This window comes from Microtus pennsylvanicus, chromosome 4, assembly GCF_037038515.1.
Source record: "Microtus pennsylvanicus isolate mMicPen1 chromosome 4, mMicPen1.hap1, whole genome shotgun sequence".
Taxonomy (NCBI): domain Eukaryota; kingdom Metazoa; phylum Chordata; class Mammalia; order Rodentia; family Cricetidae; genus Microtus; species Microtus pennsylvanicus.
The window spans coordinates 45,309,091-45,331,017 of NC_134582.1; the positions used below are offsets into that span (position 1 = coordinate 45,309,091).

The 21,927-nt window shown below is 40.3% G+C and overlaps 2 protein-coding genes across 3 annotated transcripts in view; both read right to left on the reverse strand.

Annotated features, from left to right (window-relative positions):
* LOC142847810 (protocadherin beta-4-like) overlaps nucleotides 1–5,080 on the reverse strand; it is a 147,546-nt gene extending 142,466 nt beyond the window's left edge. Inside the window, exon 1 of one of the 2 annotated variants that reach the window (XM_075968906.1) lies at nucleotides 2,602–5,080. In XM_075968906.1, the coding sequence (XP_075825021.1) occupies nucleotides 2,602–4,882 (2,281 nt within the window). In that variant the 5' untranslated portion in view covers nucleotides 4,883–5,080. Of the gene's footprint in view, nucleotides 1–1,344 lie in introns of those variants that run through there. The other variant, XM_075968907.1, reaches the window with a different exon arrangement.
* A 6,009-nt stretch (nucleotides 5,081–11,089) lies between these two features.
* On the reverse strand, nucleotides 11,090–14,367 carry LOC142847790 (protocadherin beta-6). Its single transcript, XM_075968836.1, has one exon. The coding sequence runs from the start codon at nucleotides 14,197–14,199 to the stop codon at nucleotides 11,860–11,862; it is 2,340 nt and encodes a 779-aa protein (XP_075824951.1). The 5' UTR covers nucleotides 14,200–14,367; the 3' UTR covers nucleotides 11,090–11,859.
* Between the last annotated feature and the right edge of the window lie 7,560 nt (nucleotides 14,368–21,927).

A 21,927-nucleotide genomic window follows, 5' to 3' on the forward strand; every position in this document is an offset into this window, starting at 1 on the left:
GAAAGCCTACTGAAATGGCAAAATAAAGAAATATGTACCATAGTTGTGTGAACAGAAAGGTATTTCAAAGAAAATCTTAAAAGGCTCCCCTAAAGTAAAATTATCATATAAAATGTCCTCATGAATTAATGATTAGAAGAAAAAGGAGTAAGACTATTATATAATTTGCTTAGAAAACCAATTTTTTTGAGTCGGGTCTCACTATATAGTCCTAGCTGGCCTGGTACTCACTGTGAACAAACAGGCTAGCCTCCAACTCAGTGATCCACCTGCCTCTGCCTCCTTAGTGTTGAGATAGAAGGAGGGTGCCACCAAGGCCAGCTCTCTTTTCAGTTTTAGAGCTTTTCCTGCTTTCTCTCATTTTTCTGTACATCTTTTTCTCTGCTCTGTATTATCTTAAGACACCACTGTTCTTGCTTTATAGAGTCAACACCTGGTCAATATTCACTTGTAACCTTTCCTGCTACTTTTTACCTCTTGACACAAGTCTGCAATTTATTTGGGATTGTTTCCTTCTGCCTACTTAATCCATTAAAAGTGTTTCTCTTGGTGCCATGTGAGTCAATGATTTCTCTCAGTCTTTGCTGAGAAATTTCAATTCTGAAGGCTCTGTGTGCTAGAGTTATACTCGGGAATACTTTCCCCCAGGAATTTAAAGACATTGTCTTTGATTTCATGACTAATGCCCACAAGTCAATTCTTGGCTTTACTGATGCTCCTTTAAAAGAAATACATTGTCTTCATACGGTTGGTTTAACATTTTTCCTCTTCTGGATCTTGTGTTGAGCACCTTTCCTGTGAGATGCTCAAGTAGGCTCTGCTTCTTACAGACCCTGCTGAGGTTGTCCTGGATACCCTGAACAGTCAAAGACTCACCAGTGGTAGAAACTCCCAGTCATTGTCTCTTCAGACATTGGTTAGCTTTTCCTTACACCTCAAATCTCCTCTCTTACTTCCTCCTCACGACAAAACCCTTTTTCCTAACGGGCTCACTGGCTTTCAGGGTTATTTATTTCTTTTTAGTTGAATGACAACTAAAACCTACATTTCAAGAAGAACTTAAACTGTCATAATTTGCCTTTTTCATTGCTGTGTGGCTTTGGTGGCGAAGGAATTTGGGTAAAACTACAACTGCTTCACTTCACATAGACTGATAGTTAAGACTTAGAAATAGACGGTGAGATATTAAAAAAGCTTCTCAATTGCTCATTTTCTGCCAAAAGTTCAAAGAGTTTTGGCATAGTCTTATCTACAGACATGTAATGAGTTAGAAGCCAAGCATGCATTTCACCAGGCTTACTGAACACAGCAGAAAGCTGTAATTACAAATCAACAAGTATGTTACTGCTCCACTTTATTAACAAGCAAAATACTATTCATTATTATTCATCAGTTTCACCCAAAGTACCTTAAGGGTACACTAAACAATGAAACAAAATGATTTAACATCAAAAATAATATTTGCTGATTGATAAACTTTACCCAAGGCACCAGCTAACACAAAATGACAAAGCTGAAAACTTCCAATAAACAAAATCAAACAGAATAGCCAAATTTCAAAAGAAATTTCCTCCTTTGAAGCGTTCAGAAAAGACACACAAATTAAAACATGGACTTATTTGTATGAGAAAGAAAAAGGTAAACGTGATGCCCTCAACAGCCCTACATTTTCCTTTTTCAGAAAGATATAATTCTGAGATTAATTATCAAAATAATCAAAAGATAAATTTATTAATATAGCAAAACAGTGACTTAACAGCTATATTTTTAAATGGGATGAGAAATTATACATTTTCTCTTTAATTTTTGTCAAATAAGAATTCAGACATTAACGGTATCATTTCCAGAACACGTGCAGCCACATAGACAGGAGCACGAGCATGCACGGAGCTCATACACTTTACATCTTTACGACTGGGCTATTCAGGGCACGTAGCCTGAGAGTGAACACGGCATAATGTGGCTTTCCATTCAGACAGAAAGATCCAGACAACACAAGTAATTTTAAGCAATCTACGTTTGAAAAGACAAAAATAGACGGAAAGGGCAGGTGCCACAAATCCAAATTTTTTTGAGAGCAGTAAAACGTCTCAGGAGATCATCAAGAGTATCACACAAAGAAAATTTTATACTATTTTGGGTTTTTTTGGGCTATGGAAGTATTAATCACCAAGAGATAGTCATATGCTATGCTTCGTATAACTAAAAGCCTAGTACTTTCATACTAATAAAAAACTATCAGAACACTTAGGAATTTACATCACTTAGTTCAGTGGTTCTCAACCTTCCTATGACCCTTTAATAAATTTCTTCGTGATGTGGGGACCTGGGAGGATAAAATTATTTTGTTACTACTTCATAACTGTAATATGTTTCTGTTATGACTCATAATGTAAATATCTGATATGCAGAATATCTGGTGTATAACCCCTGTGAGAGGGTAGTTAGACTCCCCAAAGCCCCCCCCCAAATCCAGAGGTTGAGAACCAATGACTTAGCTAAAAACAAAGCTCTCCCTGCCATGGAGATTTTCCTTAAGTTCTCTCCCAGAATCTTGAACCAAAAGCTCAGGGATCATGGGATTGAGAAATCTGAACTCACCAGTCCCAGAATCCCCAGTCAGACACACCTCATACTGGTAGCTCTGGGACAAGGTTCCTGCTCCACTGACATCCACCAGGTGTCCAGGAAAGTGTCTCTCAGGAGCAGAGCAACCAGCCAGAGAGGCTGACTGAGCTCTCCTGCACAGTCTCAGACCCACAAACAGCAGCACAGACAAGAGAAAGAGCGAAGACACAGACGCCAAGGCGATGACAAGATACAACGTGAGCAAGTCGTCATTGTCGTGCACGGGGTCGCGTGCCACCTCCGGTAGTGGCAAGTAGGGTTGAGAGAAGCCATCCACCACCAGCACTTGCAGAGTGACACTGGCAGACCGCGGAGGATCGCCATTGTCCTTGACCAGCAGCAGCAGCCTGTGCTTGGGCGCATCACGCTCACTCAGCAGCCTGGTGGTGCGCACCTCGCCATTGTGAGCCCACACGCTGAACAGCCCTGGCTCTGAAGCCTTAAGCAGCTGGAACGACAGCCAGGCATTCTGGCCAGAGTCTCGGTCCACAGCCACCACCTTGGTGACCAGATAGCCAGGCTCCGCTGCCCTGGGTAGCAGCTCTGTGAAGGGCGCAGAGGCGTTCTGCAGCGGGTAGAGCACGAAGGGCGCATTGTCGTTGGCGTCCAGCACCAGCACGCGCACCAGCGCCTGGCTGCTGAGCGCGGGCGAGCCTTGGTCTGTGGCGCCCACGTGGAACTCGAAGGTCTGCAGGGCCTCATAGTCCAGGGTCCTGGGAGCGAACAGCTGACCATTTTCGGCATTTATGGAGACCAGCGAGGTGATGGGCAGATGCGAGTCGTGAGTGGGCAGCAGCGAGTAGGTGATGTGGGCATTGGAGCCTGAGTCTGAGTCTGTGGCGCTGATGGTGCCTATGTGCAGGGCGGGGCTGTTGTTCTCGTGGACAGACAGGGTGTAGGAGCTTTGGGTGAAGGCGGGGGCGTTGTCGTTGACGTCAGAGACCTGCACTGTTATGGTGTGCTGGGTTGTGAGCCTGGGTGTGCCCATGTCGCTGATTGTGATGGTGATGTTGTACTCAGCTCTGCTCTCTCTGTCCAGAGGGCTCTCTGTTACCAGGGTGTAGAAATTCTTGAAAGTCGATTTTAGGATGAACGGCAGGGTTTCTGGAATAGAACAAATCACCTTTCCATTCTCTCCAGAATCCCTGTCTCCAACTCTAAAGATGCTGATTACAGTCTCAGGAGCATTTTCTGGGACTGAGCTGGTCAGTGAAGATATGGTCAGCTCTGGGGCATTGTCGTTCACATCCACCACCTCTATCAGCACAGCGCCCTTCCCAGAAAGGCCTCCTCCATCCGTGGCCTCGATTTTCACGTGGTAAGATTTAATTTTCTCAAAGTCCAATCCCTTTTTCAGTCGTATTTCTCCCGTGATTTCGTTTATTGAGAACGTCTGTCGAACTTCATCTGATGCTTGGAACAAGCCATAGGAAACTCTCCCAAAGTTGCCAGCATCTGCATCCTGTGCTAGGACAATCAGGACCGCGGAGTCTGGGGGGCTGCTCTCCAGGACCTGCACCTCATAGGGGGTCTTCACAAATTCAGGGGCATTGTCATTGATATCCAGGATCAGGATTCGAACCATGGCTGTTCCTGACCTAGGTGGAGAGCCCCCATCCAGAGCCGTGAGGGTCAAGCTCAGCTCTGCCTGCTCCTCTCTGTCCAGGGCTGTGTCCTGCACCAATTCTGGGTATTTCTTGCCTTCACTATTATTTCGAGTAAGGACATGAAAATGAGAGTTGGGGTTGACTGTGTACTCTTGAAGCCCATTGCTGCCCACATCCAAATCCTGGGCTAAATTCAGTGGTAACAGAGTTCCTGGCTGACTGTTTTCTCGTATTTTCAAAAGCATTTCCCTATCTGGGAATTCTGGTGAGTGGTCATTTATGTCCTGGATCAGTAATTCTCCTTGAAAATACTGCATTGGCTTTTCCAGAGACACCTGGAAATGCAGCACACAGGGGTCCACAGAGGCACAGAGCTCTTCCCGGTCTAGTTTCTCCCTCAGAAGCAGATCTCCAGTCTCGGGATCCAGCAGCAATCGCTGCTTGTAATCATCTGACATCACCCGTGCAGACCTGGCTGCCAGGTCCCCAGATCTCAGACCCAAGTCCTTGGCCAGATGGGCTACAAAGGAGCCGCTTTCTGTTTCCTCCATGATAGGGTATCGAATTGTAGGCTCACTCCAAACCTGAACCAAAACCAGTATAAATATAAAAGCCATGACTTGCCTGTTTGGGTGAATTCTCTCCATCTTCTCCGTGTTGGGAAAGTGATTGTTTGCATCCAATCCTTTAGCAGTCTCCCAGTGCTTTAAAACACTGGCTTCTGGATTTTTTTTTTCTTAAGAATGATCTTCACACGCTCTTCTCAATCTTACATTAATCCAGTATATTCTTGTCCAAACCCCTTCATAGCTCCGTAGTGCTTTCAAAGCTCTGCCTGCATCTTTTGTTCTATTTTCTCACAAGCGATTCCTGGTATTTTAGTGATTTTAAAGCCCAAACTTAGCCTGCAGCGCCACCCCGTGGCTTTTTGTGAAACTCTTACAACTCTATTTTCAAATTAACTACTATTTAAAGTTTCCAAATTAAAGTCGTTTTAAAGTGTATGCAGATTTTTCTTCACCAGTGTTGTTACTGTTTGAAACTGCATATTTGGTACAATTATCCAATATTTTTCATGAGTGGGATCATGAAAACAAAACTAGAAGACAGTTGGTCTTATCACACATTGACGATTTGAATAATCAGATAAGCAAAACAAGAACTCATTTTTGTAAAAGTATTTTTTCACAGTGATAAAATATCAAACTATTAAGGTTAATGTCAAGAGTTTTTATAATTCACTATAAGTTATTATAGAAATTATCTTTTGGAATACTCGACTGCACAGATACAGTTGAATCGATCGAATTCATCAGCTAAGCATTTGAGTGAAATAGTTACAAACCAAATAGTGTATGTTGTGAAAACAAACTCAAATTTTATATCGACTAATTACATTATATTCAAATTACATTATATCAAAAATGTAAATTTTTGATGCACTCTAAGCCAATATCTAACAAATTACTGTGTCTCTATTTAAATAGAAAATGTATGTACACATTTAGTCACAGATCATTCAAATATTTTTATTTCAAACTTAAAATACCACATTAAAACCAGAAAGTTTGATTTCTTCACATTTCTCCTTTTTTCCCAATAGTGTTTTGGCTATTCAGGAGTTCTTGTATTTTCACATGAAAAGTTTAGAGACTTTTTGGTAACTTCTAGGAGAATGGCAAACTGGCATTTTGGTAAGAATTCCATGAAGTCGTAAACCAGCTTGAGGATAATCTTCACAGCAGAGGGTCTTCAGTCCATGCACACTTCTTACACAGGTCTTCAAGAATTTCCTTTATGTCTTCTAGGGTTCTGTATGAATTTCATTGACACACCTGCCTGCTTCTTTTCTAAGCATCTTGGTCCTTTTGAGTCCAAGGGACTTTTCCTTTATTTTCATTTTGTCCAGTGGTAGTGTACAGAGACAGCTACTTTTAGGGTAATGATCTTTTAGCCTACAGACTTGCAGGACTTGTTCATTAATGTCCATGTGCTTGCAGATTACTTAAGATTCCTTAAAAGTCACACCAAAGATAGTTCTGTGTTCTCTCTTTCTAATTAAAATATTTTCTAAAATGCCTTCCTGCATTTAAGATGATTGTGGGGCCTTGCCATTCATTTGGCCCTTAAGTGATCTTTCAGTATTAATTTTTATATGTTGAACCATTTTTCCCATATAAATTCTTTGTTATCCATGATGTACAATCTCATCTGTTAATTAGTGTTGGTTTGCCAACGTCGTTTTCTTTTCTTTTTCTCTTTTTACTTTTTTGTTTGTATGTTTGGAGACAAAGTTTCTCTGTGTATCTTTGGAGACTGTCATGTCGCTCACTATGTAGACCAGGCTGTCCTCAGACTCACAGAGATCTGCCTGCCTCTGCCTCCCAAGTGCTGGGATAAAAGGCTCTGCCAGTATTTTCTTGAGAATTTTCACATCAACATCGACAAAGCAAATGGATATATAGTTTTCTTTCCTTTCATTATATTTTCTGGTTTATCACAATTTACAGTCACAGAATGAGTTAAGGAGTTGCTGCTCTGATCTTTGTAATTAGAGCAGTAATGTTAGAAATATGCCTTTGTCAGGAGGCAATTGTTGGGGTACCAAGTTAATTTCACTTTATCACTAGAGGTTAAATATGGCAACTGCCACATGTTCATTCAGATCAGGACTTTTGGATTGTTTCTTAAGGTTTCTGCTCATTGTCAAATTTCTACATTTATTTCCGATATCAATGTTGTAAGCATTTCCATGTGTGTAGTTTTGTTTTTGTTGTCTTGAGACAGGGACTCTCTATGCAGTCTTGGTTTGTTCTGGAACTCATTCTGCAAATCAGACTGGCCTCACACTCACAGAGATCTCCCTGATTCTGTCTACAAAGTGCTGGGGATTGAAGGCGTGCGCCGCCATGCCAGGCTCTCCACTTGGTTTTCACTTATCAATTGCTGTATAAAGGTATTCTCATAGAGTCTCAGGTCTAGTGTCTTAACAGACACCATAACAACAAAGAAGAAGGGGATATTCTCTAAGATATTGGCTTCATATGGCGAATGGGTAAGTGTAAGCCCCAAGGCTGTTTGGGGCCTAACTCACCCGTGTTACAAAGGTGAGTCAACCTTCTTAAGGCTTGAATCTCCTTAAACCTGTTTGCAAACTACCAAGACCTCCTCTCTCTCTCTCTCTCTCTCTCTCTCTCTCTCTCTCTCTCTCTCTCTCTCTCTCCTTCCCTCCCTCCCTCTCATTTTTGAGATAGGGTTTGTCTGTGTCACAGCCCAACTGTCCCAGAACTCACTTTATAGACCAGGCTGGCCTCAAACTCAGAGAGATCCACCTGCCTCTGCATCCTGACTACTGGAATTAAAGGCGAGTGCCGTCCCACCCAGCCTCCAATCTCTCTTTTAAAGACCATTAAAGCCAGGACAGTGTGAAGGAACTTTCAAAAGAAGGTAAGAAGCTGATAAAACATTATCACCAAGGATGACTAAGGCCATGGAAAGATTCAGTGTTTGTTCTCTCCCCTTAAGACAAAGAGATCCATAACCACATGGAAAGACTGCCGATGAAAGAGATTTGATTTGTCCAAATCAAAAGCAGGAAATGACCATTGGGAGGTAAATGCTAGTTGGTATAAAATATGCCAAGTGGAATTGTTGTAAAGGGGGAGGAGAGCTATAGAAACTGCCATGTATTACATGACTCTTGAGCTCTGGAATAGCAAATGTCAGAACGTGATGAATAAATGAAGTAATCTAAAATAAAATGAGATTCATCACTTCTCTGCTTTTTGGAAAATCAAGTGTGGAAGGAAACGGGATTTACATATAATGACGGAGAAGCTGGCTGACACCAAACTTGTCATCAACAATATTCTGTGACAGAAGAGCAGCAGAAAAGTGTTTCACTCTTAAGAATACTATTAGCCAAACTATTATACTGCATTAAAATTGAACAGTAGGTTTTCAAGCAAGTAACTAAATTTCTGAGATGGCATCTTTAGAGAAAAATGAAGGATAGTATATACTATATAGAATTATGTTTTGAAAATGAATGACTAAATCTCTATCTTGAAACATTTATTTAGTTTTGATATTGTCAAAGGTAACCAGAGATCAATAGAAACACCAATTAGAGACCAAAGAATTTAAACAGAGATTTTTGGGAGTTTGTTAGATGAACAAAAAAATCTTGTATTTTTCTCATCCCTAAAAGTCAAAAACACCAATGGGCTTAATTTGGAACCAAATTAGAGACTAATCTGCTATTTTGCTCTTCTCTGAGCTTCCAGATTTAAATTAAAAACTGGTTCAATGGAGAGTGGTGTTACTCTGACAATTAAATTGTTATTTCCTTTTCTGAATATGGGTTATTCTTTTGAAATTCAGTGTGTGTACAAGTTTGAGATAAAAGTCCTCACAAAATTCAATGGTTTCCTAAATGTTTCAAATTAGTTCTTCAATGAGCACATTGAGCATCTGTGTTGAAAGAAACACTGTGTTCTGTACTACAAGATCAACTATAAATAAAACCAAAAGAGCCCTTTAACTTTTTTAGTATCCACTGAAGTAGTTTAACAGCAAGAGGACTCAATTTTTGTTTAATTTTTTTCCTCTTCAAACATTAAAATATTAGTAATACCAACTTTACATAACTGACAGTAACCTAGAGAACTGACGAAGTCATCTCTTTCACTGAGACCAGACTTGCAGTTTGAAAATGCCCCAGAGTGCAACAATAGTTGGTACTATACATGTAGTCATGTAGTGCCTCCCCCGTCTTAGTTAGGATTTTTATTGCCATGAAGAGACACAATGACTGTGGCAAATCTTATAAAGAAAACATTTAGTTGAGGCGGTGGCTTACATTATCATCATGGCGGGGAACACGGCAGTGCATACGCAGTTGTGGTGCTGGCTATGTCTTGATAAGAAGGCAACAGGAAGTGGACTGAGTGTTATATTGAGTGAAGCTGGAGCAAAAGAGGCCTCAAAGCCCACACCCACAGTAACACACTTCCTTCAACATGGCCGTATCTCCCAACAGTGCCACTTCCTATGAGATTATGGGGACCGATTACATCCAAATTTCCACATCCTCTGAGTCCCACACTTAGTAAAATATTCATATAAAGAGGCCTTGGGAACCAGGAATGGAGGTATACTTGTAATTCAGACCTCAGGAGCAGAGTCGGAAGCCAGCCTAGGCTACACAGAGCTGAATAAGAACCTACCTCAAAATTAACTAATAGCGGTAGTTTGGGGAAGTAATTTAAATAATACAAGGTTTCTAACTGCCCAAAAACAAAAATAAATTTGAACCAAGACTGTTTTTTATTTTTGAAATCAGTCCAGGTTGCTTTATTCGCTTGGAACTTTTCTGCCCATTTTGTCAACAATGTATAAATATAGGCCAACCATAAATTAAATTGCTAATAGGATCTGGGACTGGGGGTGCACCTTAGTGATAAAAGATATATCATGTATATCATGGGCCCCAGGCTTTGGACACACACACACATGCATCCCCACAGATAATAACTCATCCTTTGTCTTCAAGTGGTAAATGGATCATCAGCATAGAGCCCTTCCCCTTTAGTGTGATATCATATGCTATATAGTGCCTCTCAAAAATAATCATCTTACATGAATTACAGAATTTCTAAAAAATTACAGATATGTATGAAAAGATTAAAAAGTCTAAAATTTCCATATGAATGTTTAGGCTGAACATAAAGATATTTTGATTATTAATAACTCATATTTTCAATGCTCATTAAAACATAAAAAATTTTATGCTGCAGAAATTCCTGCTTGGAAAGTGGTTGACCCACTTCTGCAAGCACTTAAATTTGGTTTTAAGTACACAACTACAGCTACTAATGATTGAAATTATGTCAATATGAATTCTTGTCTTTCCATAATTTCCAAGACTATTTTCAGTTATTTTTGGGTTTTTGAGACAGGGTTTCTCTGTGTAACAGGCTTGGCTGTCATGAAACTCACTTTGTAGACCAGGCCTTCTACTCACAGAGATTCATCCGCCTCTGCCTCTGCCTTTGCCTCTGCCTCCTTGGATTAAAGGTAAGCACCACCATTGCCCGACTCATTTTTAATTTTTGATAAGTTCAATTATTTTTCTTGTAGAACATTCAAATACTAGATAGATATATCTGGGTGATAAAATATGGAAAATGATTTTTAAGTAAATTTAACCAAAGAAATAATGACTTGTTATGTGAAACACTTTTTTAGAGAAATTCACTCAAAATATGTATATATTGTAATTTTCAGTGCTTCCATGTGTTATATTTAGTTGTATAAAATTCCAACTTCCCTAATGATACTGTTTTTCCCCATTATAAATTCCTATATTTGTACACTCTTCAGTTAAAATGTTGTAGGAAGGATACTGGTGTGGATTGGCAGATTTCATTCCCAACAATCCTACATCATGACAGATGGAAATAGAAAGGAAGAACCCATTGGTGGATAGGATGCAATGGAAATAGTTCCCCTGAGTCACCCTATTTATGACAAATAAGTATCAGTGATAAAAAGATTAAAACACTTAAAAGCTACTCATCTGCATAGTTGTGGAAAGGTTAATGGGCACTCGTGTTTATACAGCATTTATAAATCAGCTTATCATCCAAACACATGGCTCACTAAATCTCTTCTCATACAAGGTGAAAGCACACTCAGCCACTGGCAATGGCTTAGGTCAAGCAACGTTATTTCTGGTACATTTTAGAAGCCATTTTGGCCTGTACTTAAGCAAATAAAGTCTTGAAATATTAACTGTGATTGTCAGAAAAGATGATAAACTTAACAACGCACTCCTTTCTTTTATGTATGAAACATGGAAAACTATGACAGATGACGGTATCTCATGTTCACCCTTTATTAGCTGTACACCATGCTGTGTTACCATTAGAACACATATGTGTCATTGAGAGAAACACATGCACGATGGAGTTACTTTATTCGGGCATCGAGAATGAAAATGTCATTTTGAGAGACATGGAGCTGCAGATCATTTAAGCTAAATAATCACCCTCTAAAAGTCAATTGGTACATGAAGGCAAAATAAGGGGTTTAAGACCATGATGGGGAGAAAAACAGAGGATTAAGGAATGGGATAAGTGAATAGTATCAAGGTGTGGTGTGTGCACCTCTGAAAATGTCACAATGGATGCTGAACACTGAAAATTTACCAAGCTGGAGGGAAGTGAAAATCAAAATTAATTCTATACAGCAAGCTATATGCATAGCCTCAACAAGACACCATTTGAAGTGGATGTTGCAGAAATCCATGCTGGTTATAATGGAGAGGAAGAAATGAGTTCCTGAGAACAGCATTTGAAATAACCAGAGAAACACAACAGAGTTATATATCACCCCCCTAAATTAGTGAAGGAAAAAGATGCATTAGGGTTACACTGGCAAAATAGGAAGCACAGTTCTCGCCCCCCCACTAAAAAAATATACACTAAAAGAAAACAGAGAATAAAATCGATGTAGAAATATATTGACTCAATGAAAGAATATGGAAAGCAAAAGGAAAATAGAAAGCAACTATTTCTGATGTGGTTATTGAAACCTACGTCTCCTGGTAACTGGAATTTAGCTAGGTGTCTTGAAACAGACCACTGGGGATAATGGGATTGAAGAACTTGAAATCTGTGGTCCCCGAGTCTCCAGTCAGACACACCTCATACTGGTAACCCTGGGACAGGGTCCCTGTACCGCTGACATCCACCAGGTGACCAGGAAAGTGTCCCTCAGTCACAGAGCAGCCACCCAGTGAGGTCGCCCTGGTCCTCCTGCACAGCCTTACCCCCACAAACAGCAGAACAGACAAGAGGAAGAGTGAAGAGACAGATGCCAAGGCAATGACCAAATAGAGTGTGAGTGTGTCCTCATCCTGGGCGGGGTCGCGCGCCACCTCTGGCAGAGGCAGGTAAGGCTGAGAGAAGCCATCCACCAGCAGCACATGCAGAGTGACACTGGCAGACCGCGGAGGATCGCCATTGTCCTTGACCAGCAGCAGCAGCCTGTGCTTGGGCGCATCGCGCTCACTCAGCAGCCTGGAGGTGCGCACCTCGCCATTGTGAGCCCACACGCTGAACAGCCCTGGCTCCGTGGACTTCAGCAGCTGGAACGACAGCCAGGCGTTCTGGCCAGAGTCGCGGTCCACAGCCACCACCTTGGTGACCAGGTAGCCAGGCTCTGCTGCCCTGGGCAGCAGCTCTGTGCAAGGCGCAGAGGCGTTCTGCAGCGGGTAGAGCACGAAGGGCGCATTGTCGTTGGCGTCCAGTACCTGCACGCGCACCAGCGCCTGGCTGCTGAGCGCGGGCGAGCCTTGGTCTGTGGCACTCACGCGGAACTCGAAGTTCTTCAGGGCCTCGTAGTCCAGTGCCCTGAGCGCGAACAGCTGTCCGTTGTCGGCATTGATGGAGATAAGCGAGGACAGGTCCAGCTGCGGGTCATGGGTGGGCAGCAGCGAGTAGGTGATGTGAGAATTGGAGCCTGAATCTGAGTCTGTGGCGCTGATGGTGCCTATGTGCAGGACGGGGCTATTATTCTCTTCAACAAACAGGGTGTAGGAGCTTTGTGTGAAGGCGGGAGCGTTGTCGTTGACGTCAGACACCTGCACTGTTATGGTATGCTGGGTTGTGAGCCTGGGTGTGCCCAGGTCGCTGACTGTGATGGTGATGTTATACTCAGCTCTGCTCTCTCTGTCCAGTGGCCCCTCTGTCACTAAAGTGTAATAGTTCTCGAATGTGGGTTTCAAAAGAAATGGAAGATCATTCTGAATAGAACACACCATCCTTCCATTGTCCCCAGAATCTGGGTCAGAAACACTGAAAACAGCGACTACAGCTTCAGGAACATTTTCTGGGATTGAACTAGTGAGCGAAGATATGGTGAGTTTAGGGGCGTTGTCATTCACATCCAACACCTGTATAGCTACACTGCATTTCCCTGAAAGACCTCCACTGTCTGCCGCTACAATTTCCATGGTATAATACGTTGTTGCCTCAAAATCCAATGCCCCTTTAAGGCGAATTTCTCCTGTAACTTGGTCTATTACAAATGGTTGAGAAACTTCACCACCTTGAAACAAAGAGTAGGCTACATTCCCATGTATCCCAGCATCCAAATCCCTGGCAGTGACAGTCAATACTAAGGCATCAAGGGGGCTGTTCTCAGGAATCTGAACTTCATAAAGCGACTGTACAAACTGGGGAGCATTATCATTGATGTCCACAACTTCAATGTGAACTGTGGTGGTCCCAGACCTGGATGGAGACCCACCATCCACAGCAGTGAGGGTTAAAGTGAACTCAGGCTGCTCCTCCCTGTCCAGGGCTCTGTCCAGCACCAGCTCTGGGTATTTCCTGCCATCAGCACGACTGTGAGTAACGACATGGAAGTGGAGGTTGGGGCTGACTGTGTAGTTCTGAACAGCATTGCTGCCTATGTCAGGATCCTGAGCCGCCTTCAATGGAAACACAGTCCCTGGCTGGGCGCTTTCTTGAATTTTTAGGAGCATTTCTCTGTGTGGGAACTCTGGAGAATGGTCATTTATGTCTGTGAGCTGCAGGTCAGTTTGGAAGAACTGCACAGGGTTTTCCAGTATCAGCTGGAAGTGCAGCACACAGGGTTCTGTCGCCCCACACAGCACCTCCCTATCTGGTTTTTCCTTCAGGATCAAATTCCCGTTCTCAGCATCCAGCTGCAAGAGCTCTTTGTTTCCTCTATGATGGATTCGCGCCCCTCTAGTGGCCAGTTCACCCACCCTAAGCCCCAGATCGTTTGCCAGATTAGCCACCAAGTATCCAGTCTCTGTTTCTTCTGGCATAGAATATCTAATTGCCTCAGAGCCAGCCTCCCATAAAAGCAGCAATATAGTAAGAAAAACGACTTGCCTTTTCTTTGGCGTTTTTGCTAGAGCTGTCTCCATCGTTCAAATGCAGTTCCTAAGGCGCTGTTGCTTCTAAATCTTGGCTGTTTCAATCCACACAGATAATGTTTGATGAAATAACCTCGACTCAAATCTTCCCGAATTGCTTACTGGAGTCCATTATCCTAGATCTTATGTGAATGCCCCCTTCTCTCCGGGAACAGTCCGCATTCTGATTACTGGGAAGGACTTCCTGCTCATCCTTAGAGCGCCTCCTAAGACAAATTGTTAGTCTGCAGCGCCACCGTGCGTACTTTTCTAGTGTTGCAATTGGGTACACTCGTTTTTGCTCTCAGTCAACCCTGTTGTGTTTAAACACCCTTTAAGATGCAGAGCTATTCTTCCATTGAGTGCTCAGATCTTAGCAACCATAAGTTCCGACACATTTGATGAGTTAATTTTCAATGAATGTAACTTTTTAAATGGACAAAATAGCAATAGATATGTATGAAAGAGGTTTTGAATACATAAATTCAATGTAATGGATACCTACAAAATATTGGATTATTCCCCAATTACTTTCCACCGAAATATACATAAAAAGGGCACCGGTCTTGAGTATACAGCACAACAAAGGATCGCCAAGATAATACGGTCTAATAAGCAGAATCTATGTAAGTAGCTCACACCTAAAGAGAAAAAAGCTCCCCCTGCCGTTTTATTACCATAGGATATTTTTGCTTCTCTTAGGACTTTTAAAGTAGCGCCGGTAGAGTACGCCTCTGCTGTAAGATAGCTCTTCACTTGCATCTTCCTTGGCATGCTCACCTATGGTATGCTGCTGTCATCGTTTGTACCATTCCTCCATACGTCTGCATCATGTGCACGCACAACACACCACAAAAGGGACATTGCCGATTTCCAGGTTTCAGTTTCAGTTGCTTGGTTTTTTGTTTTGCTTTGTTTGTTTTGGCTTGCTTTTTAAAAACAGGGTTTCTCTGTGTAACAGCTCTGGCTGTCCTGGCTCACTTATCAGACCATGTTGACCTCAAACTTAGAGAGATCTGCCTGCCTTCCGAGTCCTGAGATTATAGGCGTGCATCACATCAAGCCTAGATTTGCATCTTGGATATTACTCTTGTGAACAATCCTTCACATGTCCAATGTATAAAATATGCATAAGTTATATGTATCAGAATGATGTGCTGTACATCCAAGTGTGAAAATACATTTGGCCTTGACGAAGGCTGTGAAATGGTTTTCAAAAGCACTTGTGCTGAGCTGGTGGCTCACCCCTTTAGTCCCATCTCTGAGAAGACACACAAAGAGGTATCACAAATTCAAGACCAGAGTGGGATACAGAGCCAGTCACTGTCTCAAAGACATTCCTTTAAATGCTCGAAATAGCTCAATAGTAGTGCACTCAGTGGATTGGGTTCCATTCCTAGCAATGTGAAAAAGTAATTCCAGCAACACATGGGAATTCCAGCAACACATGGGAATTCCAGTTGCTCCATAATCTTGTCAACGTTTGATGCTGTCTTTCCCAGTTTTAACCACTCTAGTGAGTATGGATGTCATAGTGTACATTTAATTAGCATTTCCCTGGAGATCAATGAAATGTTACAAACTTTCACATGTTTATTGACCATTCAGATGCATTCTCATGATGAGGTCTTTTGTATATTTCCTATCTGAGGCATCGGTCTGATGGCTTTTTGGTCTGTAGGAGAATCTATATTCTTAGTATAATCCTGTTTTATATATGCATATTACAAATAATTTTTTCTATGCCTTCTTTGAGAAACAAAAATTACTAATTTTAACTTAACCTTATCTGTCAATATTTTCCATGTCTGGGTAGCACTATTCTACTGTTTAAATCTTTCTATCTCCAAGGTCATAAGAATTCTTATGTATTTTGGATGATTACTTTTTATTTTCATATTTAAAGCTATAATCAACATAAACTCTTTCAAGTGCATAAAATTAGGGTCCATATTTTCCCAAATCCTTCGCATTCTGTACTGAAAAGATGACTCATTGCCCATTGTTTCTGAGTTGTCACAATGTCCTAAGTCAGGTGATCATGAATCAGCTCAAAGATTCCATTTGCCTGAATATCAAACAGTAATGCTATTCTCTCTTACTTCTTATAACTCCACAATAGGTCTTATTATCTTAAAGGTAAGTTTCCTTCTGAAATAAATGACTTTTAATAAATGTTAAACCAACAAAAATATTAAAAGGCATAGAGAACTGTCACAACTGGGCACAACCTTCCTCATTATAGTTCAGTCTAGAGTGGTTCATTTCTCATAACTGATTGAGCTTCAATATTAACATATATTTCCCTGAGTCCATCACTTTAACTAGGATTCCTTCTACATACTACACACACACACACACACACACACACACAACTTATCATGACATGCATCTATTTTTTAGTAACACGAAGCCATTTCTCTGACACCAAATCTTCAAAATCAATTTATTTATCTACATCTCCATTTTCTGAATCTCTGGAAATCATTGGTCTTTTATACTGCCTGTATCCTTTGAACTTTTCGATATTTCATATAGTTAGAATTTTTCAGCTTACTTTAGGGATAAATGTGTTTTCTCAGACACTCTTCATGATTTGACAGCTCATTTAACTTGGCATTGAATAATATTCCATTTTGTGATTGAATTAGGCTATCTCAGTTTCACTTACTGAAGGATCTTGGTAACTGTTATAGTTTGACAAGTGATGTAAAAGGCTCCAGTAAACACCCCTGTTTCAGTTTTTTTGTGCAAACATAGTTTCAACTAACTTAAATAAATACTAAGAAACATTATTGTTGTCTCCTATAGTAAGAGTGTGCTTGGTTTTGCTGCCAAACAATCTTCTAAAATGACCATATCATTTTCATTCCCATAACCCAAAAATGAGGTTCTTGGTGTGTTATGTCCTCTCAGGAGTGGTAGTGTCAATGTCCCAGAGATTAGTCATTCTGCCTTATGGTTGGGTAGTGGTGTTTCATTTCTCAAACTTGTTGACATGGAGCCTCTTCCCATGTGATTATTCATCATCTGTATGAATCGGGGTTCTCTAGAGTATAGATATAGATGTTATATATATAATGTGTATATATAGAAAGAATATTTATTATAGTAAGAATATATATGTATATAAAGGAATTCATTAGAATGAATTATGAGTTATGGTTCAGCTCATCCAAAAATGGCTGCCTATGAATGGAAGGTCCAAGAATCCAGTAGATGTTCAGTCCATGAGGCTGGATGTCTCAGCTGGTCTTCAGTATACATTGGAATCCCAAAGAGGGAGGTTCTAATGCCAGTGAAGAAATGGACTTGCTAGCAAGGCTAGAGCAAGCAGAAAAAGAGGGAAAAGATTCCTTCTTTCATGTCTTTATAAAGCAATGGTTCTCTGCCTACCTGATGTGGTGACCTTTCAATACAGTTCCCCTTGCTGTGGTGTCCCCAACCATAAAATTATTTTCATTGTTACTTAATAAACTATAACCTTGCTGCTGTTGTGACTAATAATAAAAAAAAATATGTGTTTTCCAATAGTCTTAGGCGACGCCTGTGAGAGGGTCATTTGATCCTCCTCAATCGATCACAACCAAAAGGCTGAGAACCACAATAATAAAGGCTCCCAGCAGAAGGTGCAGCCCAGATTAGAGATGAATCTTCTCACACCGAAAGAACTGGATTAAAGGCGCGTCTACCCACCTTGAAGATCTGTTTAGAAGTGGATCTTTCCACTTCAAAGTAAGCAAAATCTTTCACTTTTGGGGTTTTAGTTAATTTCAGCTGTAGTCAAGTTGACAACCAAGAATAGCCATCACACCGTCTCAGAGTTTTGTTTGGTAAGTGTTAGTATCCTTGCCATTATGTAGGCATGTTTTCTTAATGTTGAGTCTTTAAAGTCTGTATTTGCGCAGAATTTGGCAGCATTTTCTCCTGATCTTTGACACTTTTTGGTAGACTCACAGAGCATAAAATCTAATTTTAATAAAGTGTGCATCATCAATTATTTCTTCCACAGATCATTATTTTGGGTCAAGATTGTTAATTATTTTCTCTGTATTTGTATACAAAAAAGTCCATCAAATACACAAAGAAGATTGCTGAAATTCTGCATAAGGTTTTATGATTTATTGATTCTTCAAAAGATAAACAATATTTCAGCAGCTGAGTCTTTCCAATAGATTATTGTGCATTCCTCCGTTTATTTAGATCTTTATATTTTTCTCAATAATTTTTGATCTTCCCACTTTATAATTCCCTAGGAGATTTGTTTCTTGGTGTTTATATATTTGGAAGCCATTTTAAATGCTATTTCAGTTTTTCTTCTTATAAACAGAGCTGATCTCACATCGGCCGGCATTCCTGGCTTGCTTTATCACTTCTGTGCTGCAGGAATTCCTACTGCCAGTAGCCTTTAAGTTACCCACCCACTTGGGTGTGGCCTCTTATATTTTTTATGCTGATGTTTACTTCTGATAGCAGAATTTTCATGATTTTAATCTCATAATTTCGTCACTTAAAATATAATTTTATTCCTTCTGCTGTGCCTTTTTCTTCTTCTTCACCTTATTTCTCTGGCTGGAACTGGTAGTAAAATCTTGTTAGTAGCCAGGGTGGACATCCCTGTGTCATTGTTGATTTCCAGCAGAAAAATTTTAATAGTTTGTCTTTGGTAATATTTATTATACACATATATACTTGTTTGGGTATCTTATGAGACTGGGTGTCATTATGTGTAGCTTGGGCTGTTCTGGAATTCACTATGGAGAATGGCCTTGAACTCACAGAGATCCTCCTGCCTCTGCCTCCTGTATGCTAGAATTAAACATGTGTTACCATGTTTGGCTACTGTAAACTTTTGAACATACTCAAAAGTTTCCTTCTGTATTCTTTTGCTATAATTTTTCCCATTAGTATGTGCTGTATTTTGTTGAGTAATTTTTCTGTATCCATTGTGATTAACTGTGTTGCTTTTCTTCTTGACCTCTTGCTATAATGGGTTGCAGTAATCAGATTTCACGTGCTAAACTGCTTTGCATTATACAGATTAATGCGTGATGTCATCATTTGATTTCTTCTCACACATCTCTGAATTTGATTGTCTTTTTGTTAAAAAAAATTAGCATGACCATGTATATATACAGAAGAGGTTGTTGTGTAATTTCTATCTTACAGTGTCCTTTTGAAATTTGGATATCATAATCTATTCAGAGTTGCTGGCACCTAGCTGATTTGTGATATGCTATTTTAACAAGTTTAAACGTTTGTGTTAGTCCTCATATGTTCATTTTTAATAATTCAACATTTAAAATGGACTTTTATAATATCTTTTTTTTTTTTTTTGGTTTTTCGAGACAGGGTTTCTCTGTGGTTTTGGAGCCTGTCCTGGAACTAGCTCTTGTAGACCAGGCTGGTCTCGAACTCACAGAGATCCGCCTGCTTCTGCCTCCCAAGTGCTGGGATTAAAGGCGTGCGCCACCACCACCCGGTTTATAATATCTTATCTAATAGATCAGATTTTATGTTTTCTTCAGTTTTTGAATTTGAAATGGGATTTTTTATAAATTGTCAAATGCAACAACATTGCTCCTTATAAATTTGATGGCTTGATTTAGTAAAGATTAACAAAAACAAAATAGATACACTTGTATGACAGATATGACAATGTAATCTAGGAAGTCCATGACCCACTAGTTCACATGATTTCACCAACTGAATACAGTCAAATTTTATGTTTTACCAAATATCCTGCACACATTCAACATACTTACTATTCTTATGTAATGTGCTTCTTGACTCTAAATATTTAGTACAAGTGAGATAGAAAGAGAGGAATGAGGAAAAAAGAAAGAAAAGAGGGAGGGCAAAAATGGCAGGCAGGAAAAGAAAGGTTGTCACAGCAGCCATTGTATGAGAAAAAATTCATTGGAAAAAGGTGACTTTCTCATTGATCTGTTCTCATTGCCCTAAGACTTCTCAGCAAAGTAAAGAAGAGAGCAGCCAAGGTTAGCAATAGTAATTCCACACATTAAACCTATGATAACCAGAAAGTAGATGCAATACATGATGGTGTAATTTATCTGATAGAAGTTGTACATGTAGATTATGTAGGTGTGTGTGTATATATGAATTCTCCACCATGAAGATGTGGTCATCTCCATTCTTTATATCTAAAGGAACCAAGGGAGAACTGAGAGATGAAAACTCCATCCCAAGTAAATATAAAAATCATGTGAGGTCTTTAATTGTTAAAAATAATGAAACTAGAAATAAATTATCTTTGAAACAAACTTTATAAACTAACTCTTAGATGCTTGTACATCTTTGTTGACTGAGAGACTCGGCATGAGCTGAGATGACAGTAAAATAACCTGCTAGCACAGCAAGGAGAAATAAAAATATGAAGTCAAGGGACATAGAGAATGGAATGAGAATCTCAGAAAATAAAGTTTCCAGAAAGAAATTATAAAGATAAGGAAGAAAATGAAAAGTCAAATAAGGAACTGTTTATTTTTTTCTAAAAGTACACTTAATTTCCAAATAAAATACCCTTAAAGCCAACTGAAACCATAAAAATAAAAAATTAAGTAACATAGCTGTGTGAACAGAAGGATATTCCAAAGAAAGAGAAAAATCGTAAAAGGCTCCCAAAACCTAAATTATACAAAACATGCTCATGAATTGATGATAAATAAAAGGAGTAAGACTATTATATAATTGGCTTAGAAAACCAATTTTTTTGAGTCAGGTCTCACTATATAGTGCTAGCTGGCCTGGTACTCACTGTGAACAACAGGCTAGCCTCCAACTCAGTGATCCACCTGCCTCTGCCTCCTTAGTGTTGAGATTGAAGGAGGGTGCCTCCAAGACCAGCTCTCTTTTCAGTTTTAGAGCTTTTCCTGCTTTCTCTCATTTTTCTGTACATCTTTTTCTCTGCTCTGTGTTATCTTAAGACACCACTGTTCTTGCTTTATAGAGTCAACACCTGGTCAATATTCACTTGTAACCTTTCCTGCTACTTTTTACCTCCTGACACAAGTCTGTAATTCATTTGGGATTGTTTCCTTCTGCCTACTTAATCTATTAAAAGTGTTTCTCTTGGTGCCATGTGAGTCAATGATTTCTCTCAGTCTTTGCTGAGAAGTTTCAACTCTGAAGGCTCTGTGTGCTAGAATTATATTCGGGAATACTTTCCCCCAGAAATTTAAAGACATTGTCTTTGATTTCATGACTAATGCTCACAAGTCAGTTCCTGGCTTTATAGATGCACCTTTAATAGAAATATATGTCTTCATACGGTTTCTTTAGTACTTTTCCTCTCCTGGATCTTGTGTTGAGCACCTTTCCTGTGAGATGCTCAAGTAGGCTTTGCTTTTTAGAGACCCTCCTGACAAAGCCTTCTTCCCAACAGGTCTCCTCCCCACTTTCAGGTCTGTAGTAATAAGGGGAGCGGCGGCGGGGTTGCGTCCCCAAACACCCCAGCCGCCTGCCCGGCTCGGCTAGCTTATGCCCCAAATAATTACACGGACACTGTATTCTTTTAAACACTGCTCTGGCCCATTTCTAATAATCTAAGTAGCGCCCCTAGGTGCGCTTACCGGGAAGATTCTAGCCTAAGTCCATCCTGGGTCGGAGCTGGGGCATGGTGTGCGTCTTCCCTGGAGCAGGTAGCATGGCGTCTCTCCTGAAGGCATCTGCTCCGGAGAGGAGAGCTGTCGAGTCTGACCTCACTTCCTCTTCCTCCCA

What these genes read in the sequence shown, in the direction of transcription:
- LOC142847790 (XM_075968836.1), bottom strand. Translation starts at nt 14,199, where the DNA reads ATGGAGACAGCTCTAGCAAAAACGCCAAAGAAAAGGCAAGTCGTTTTT.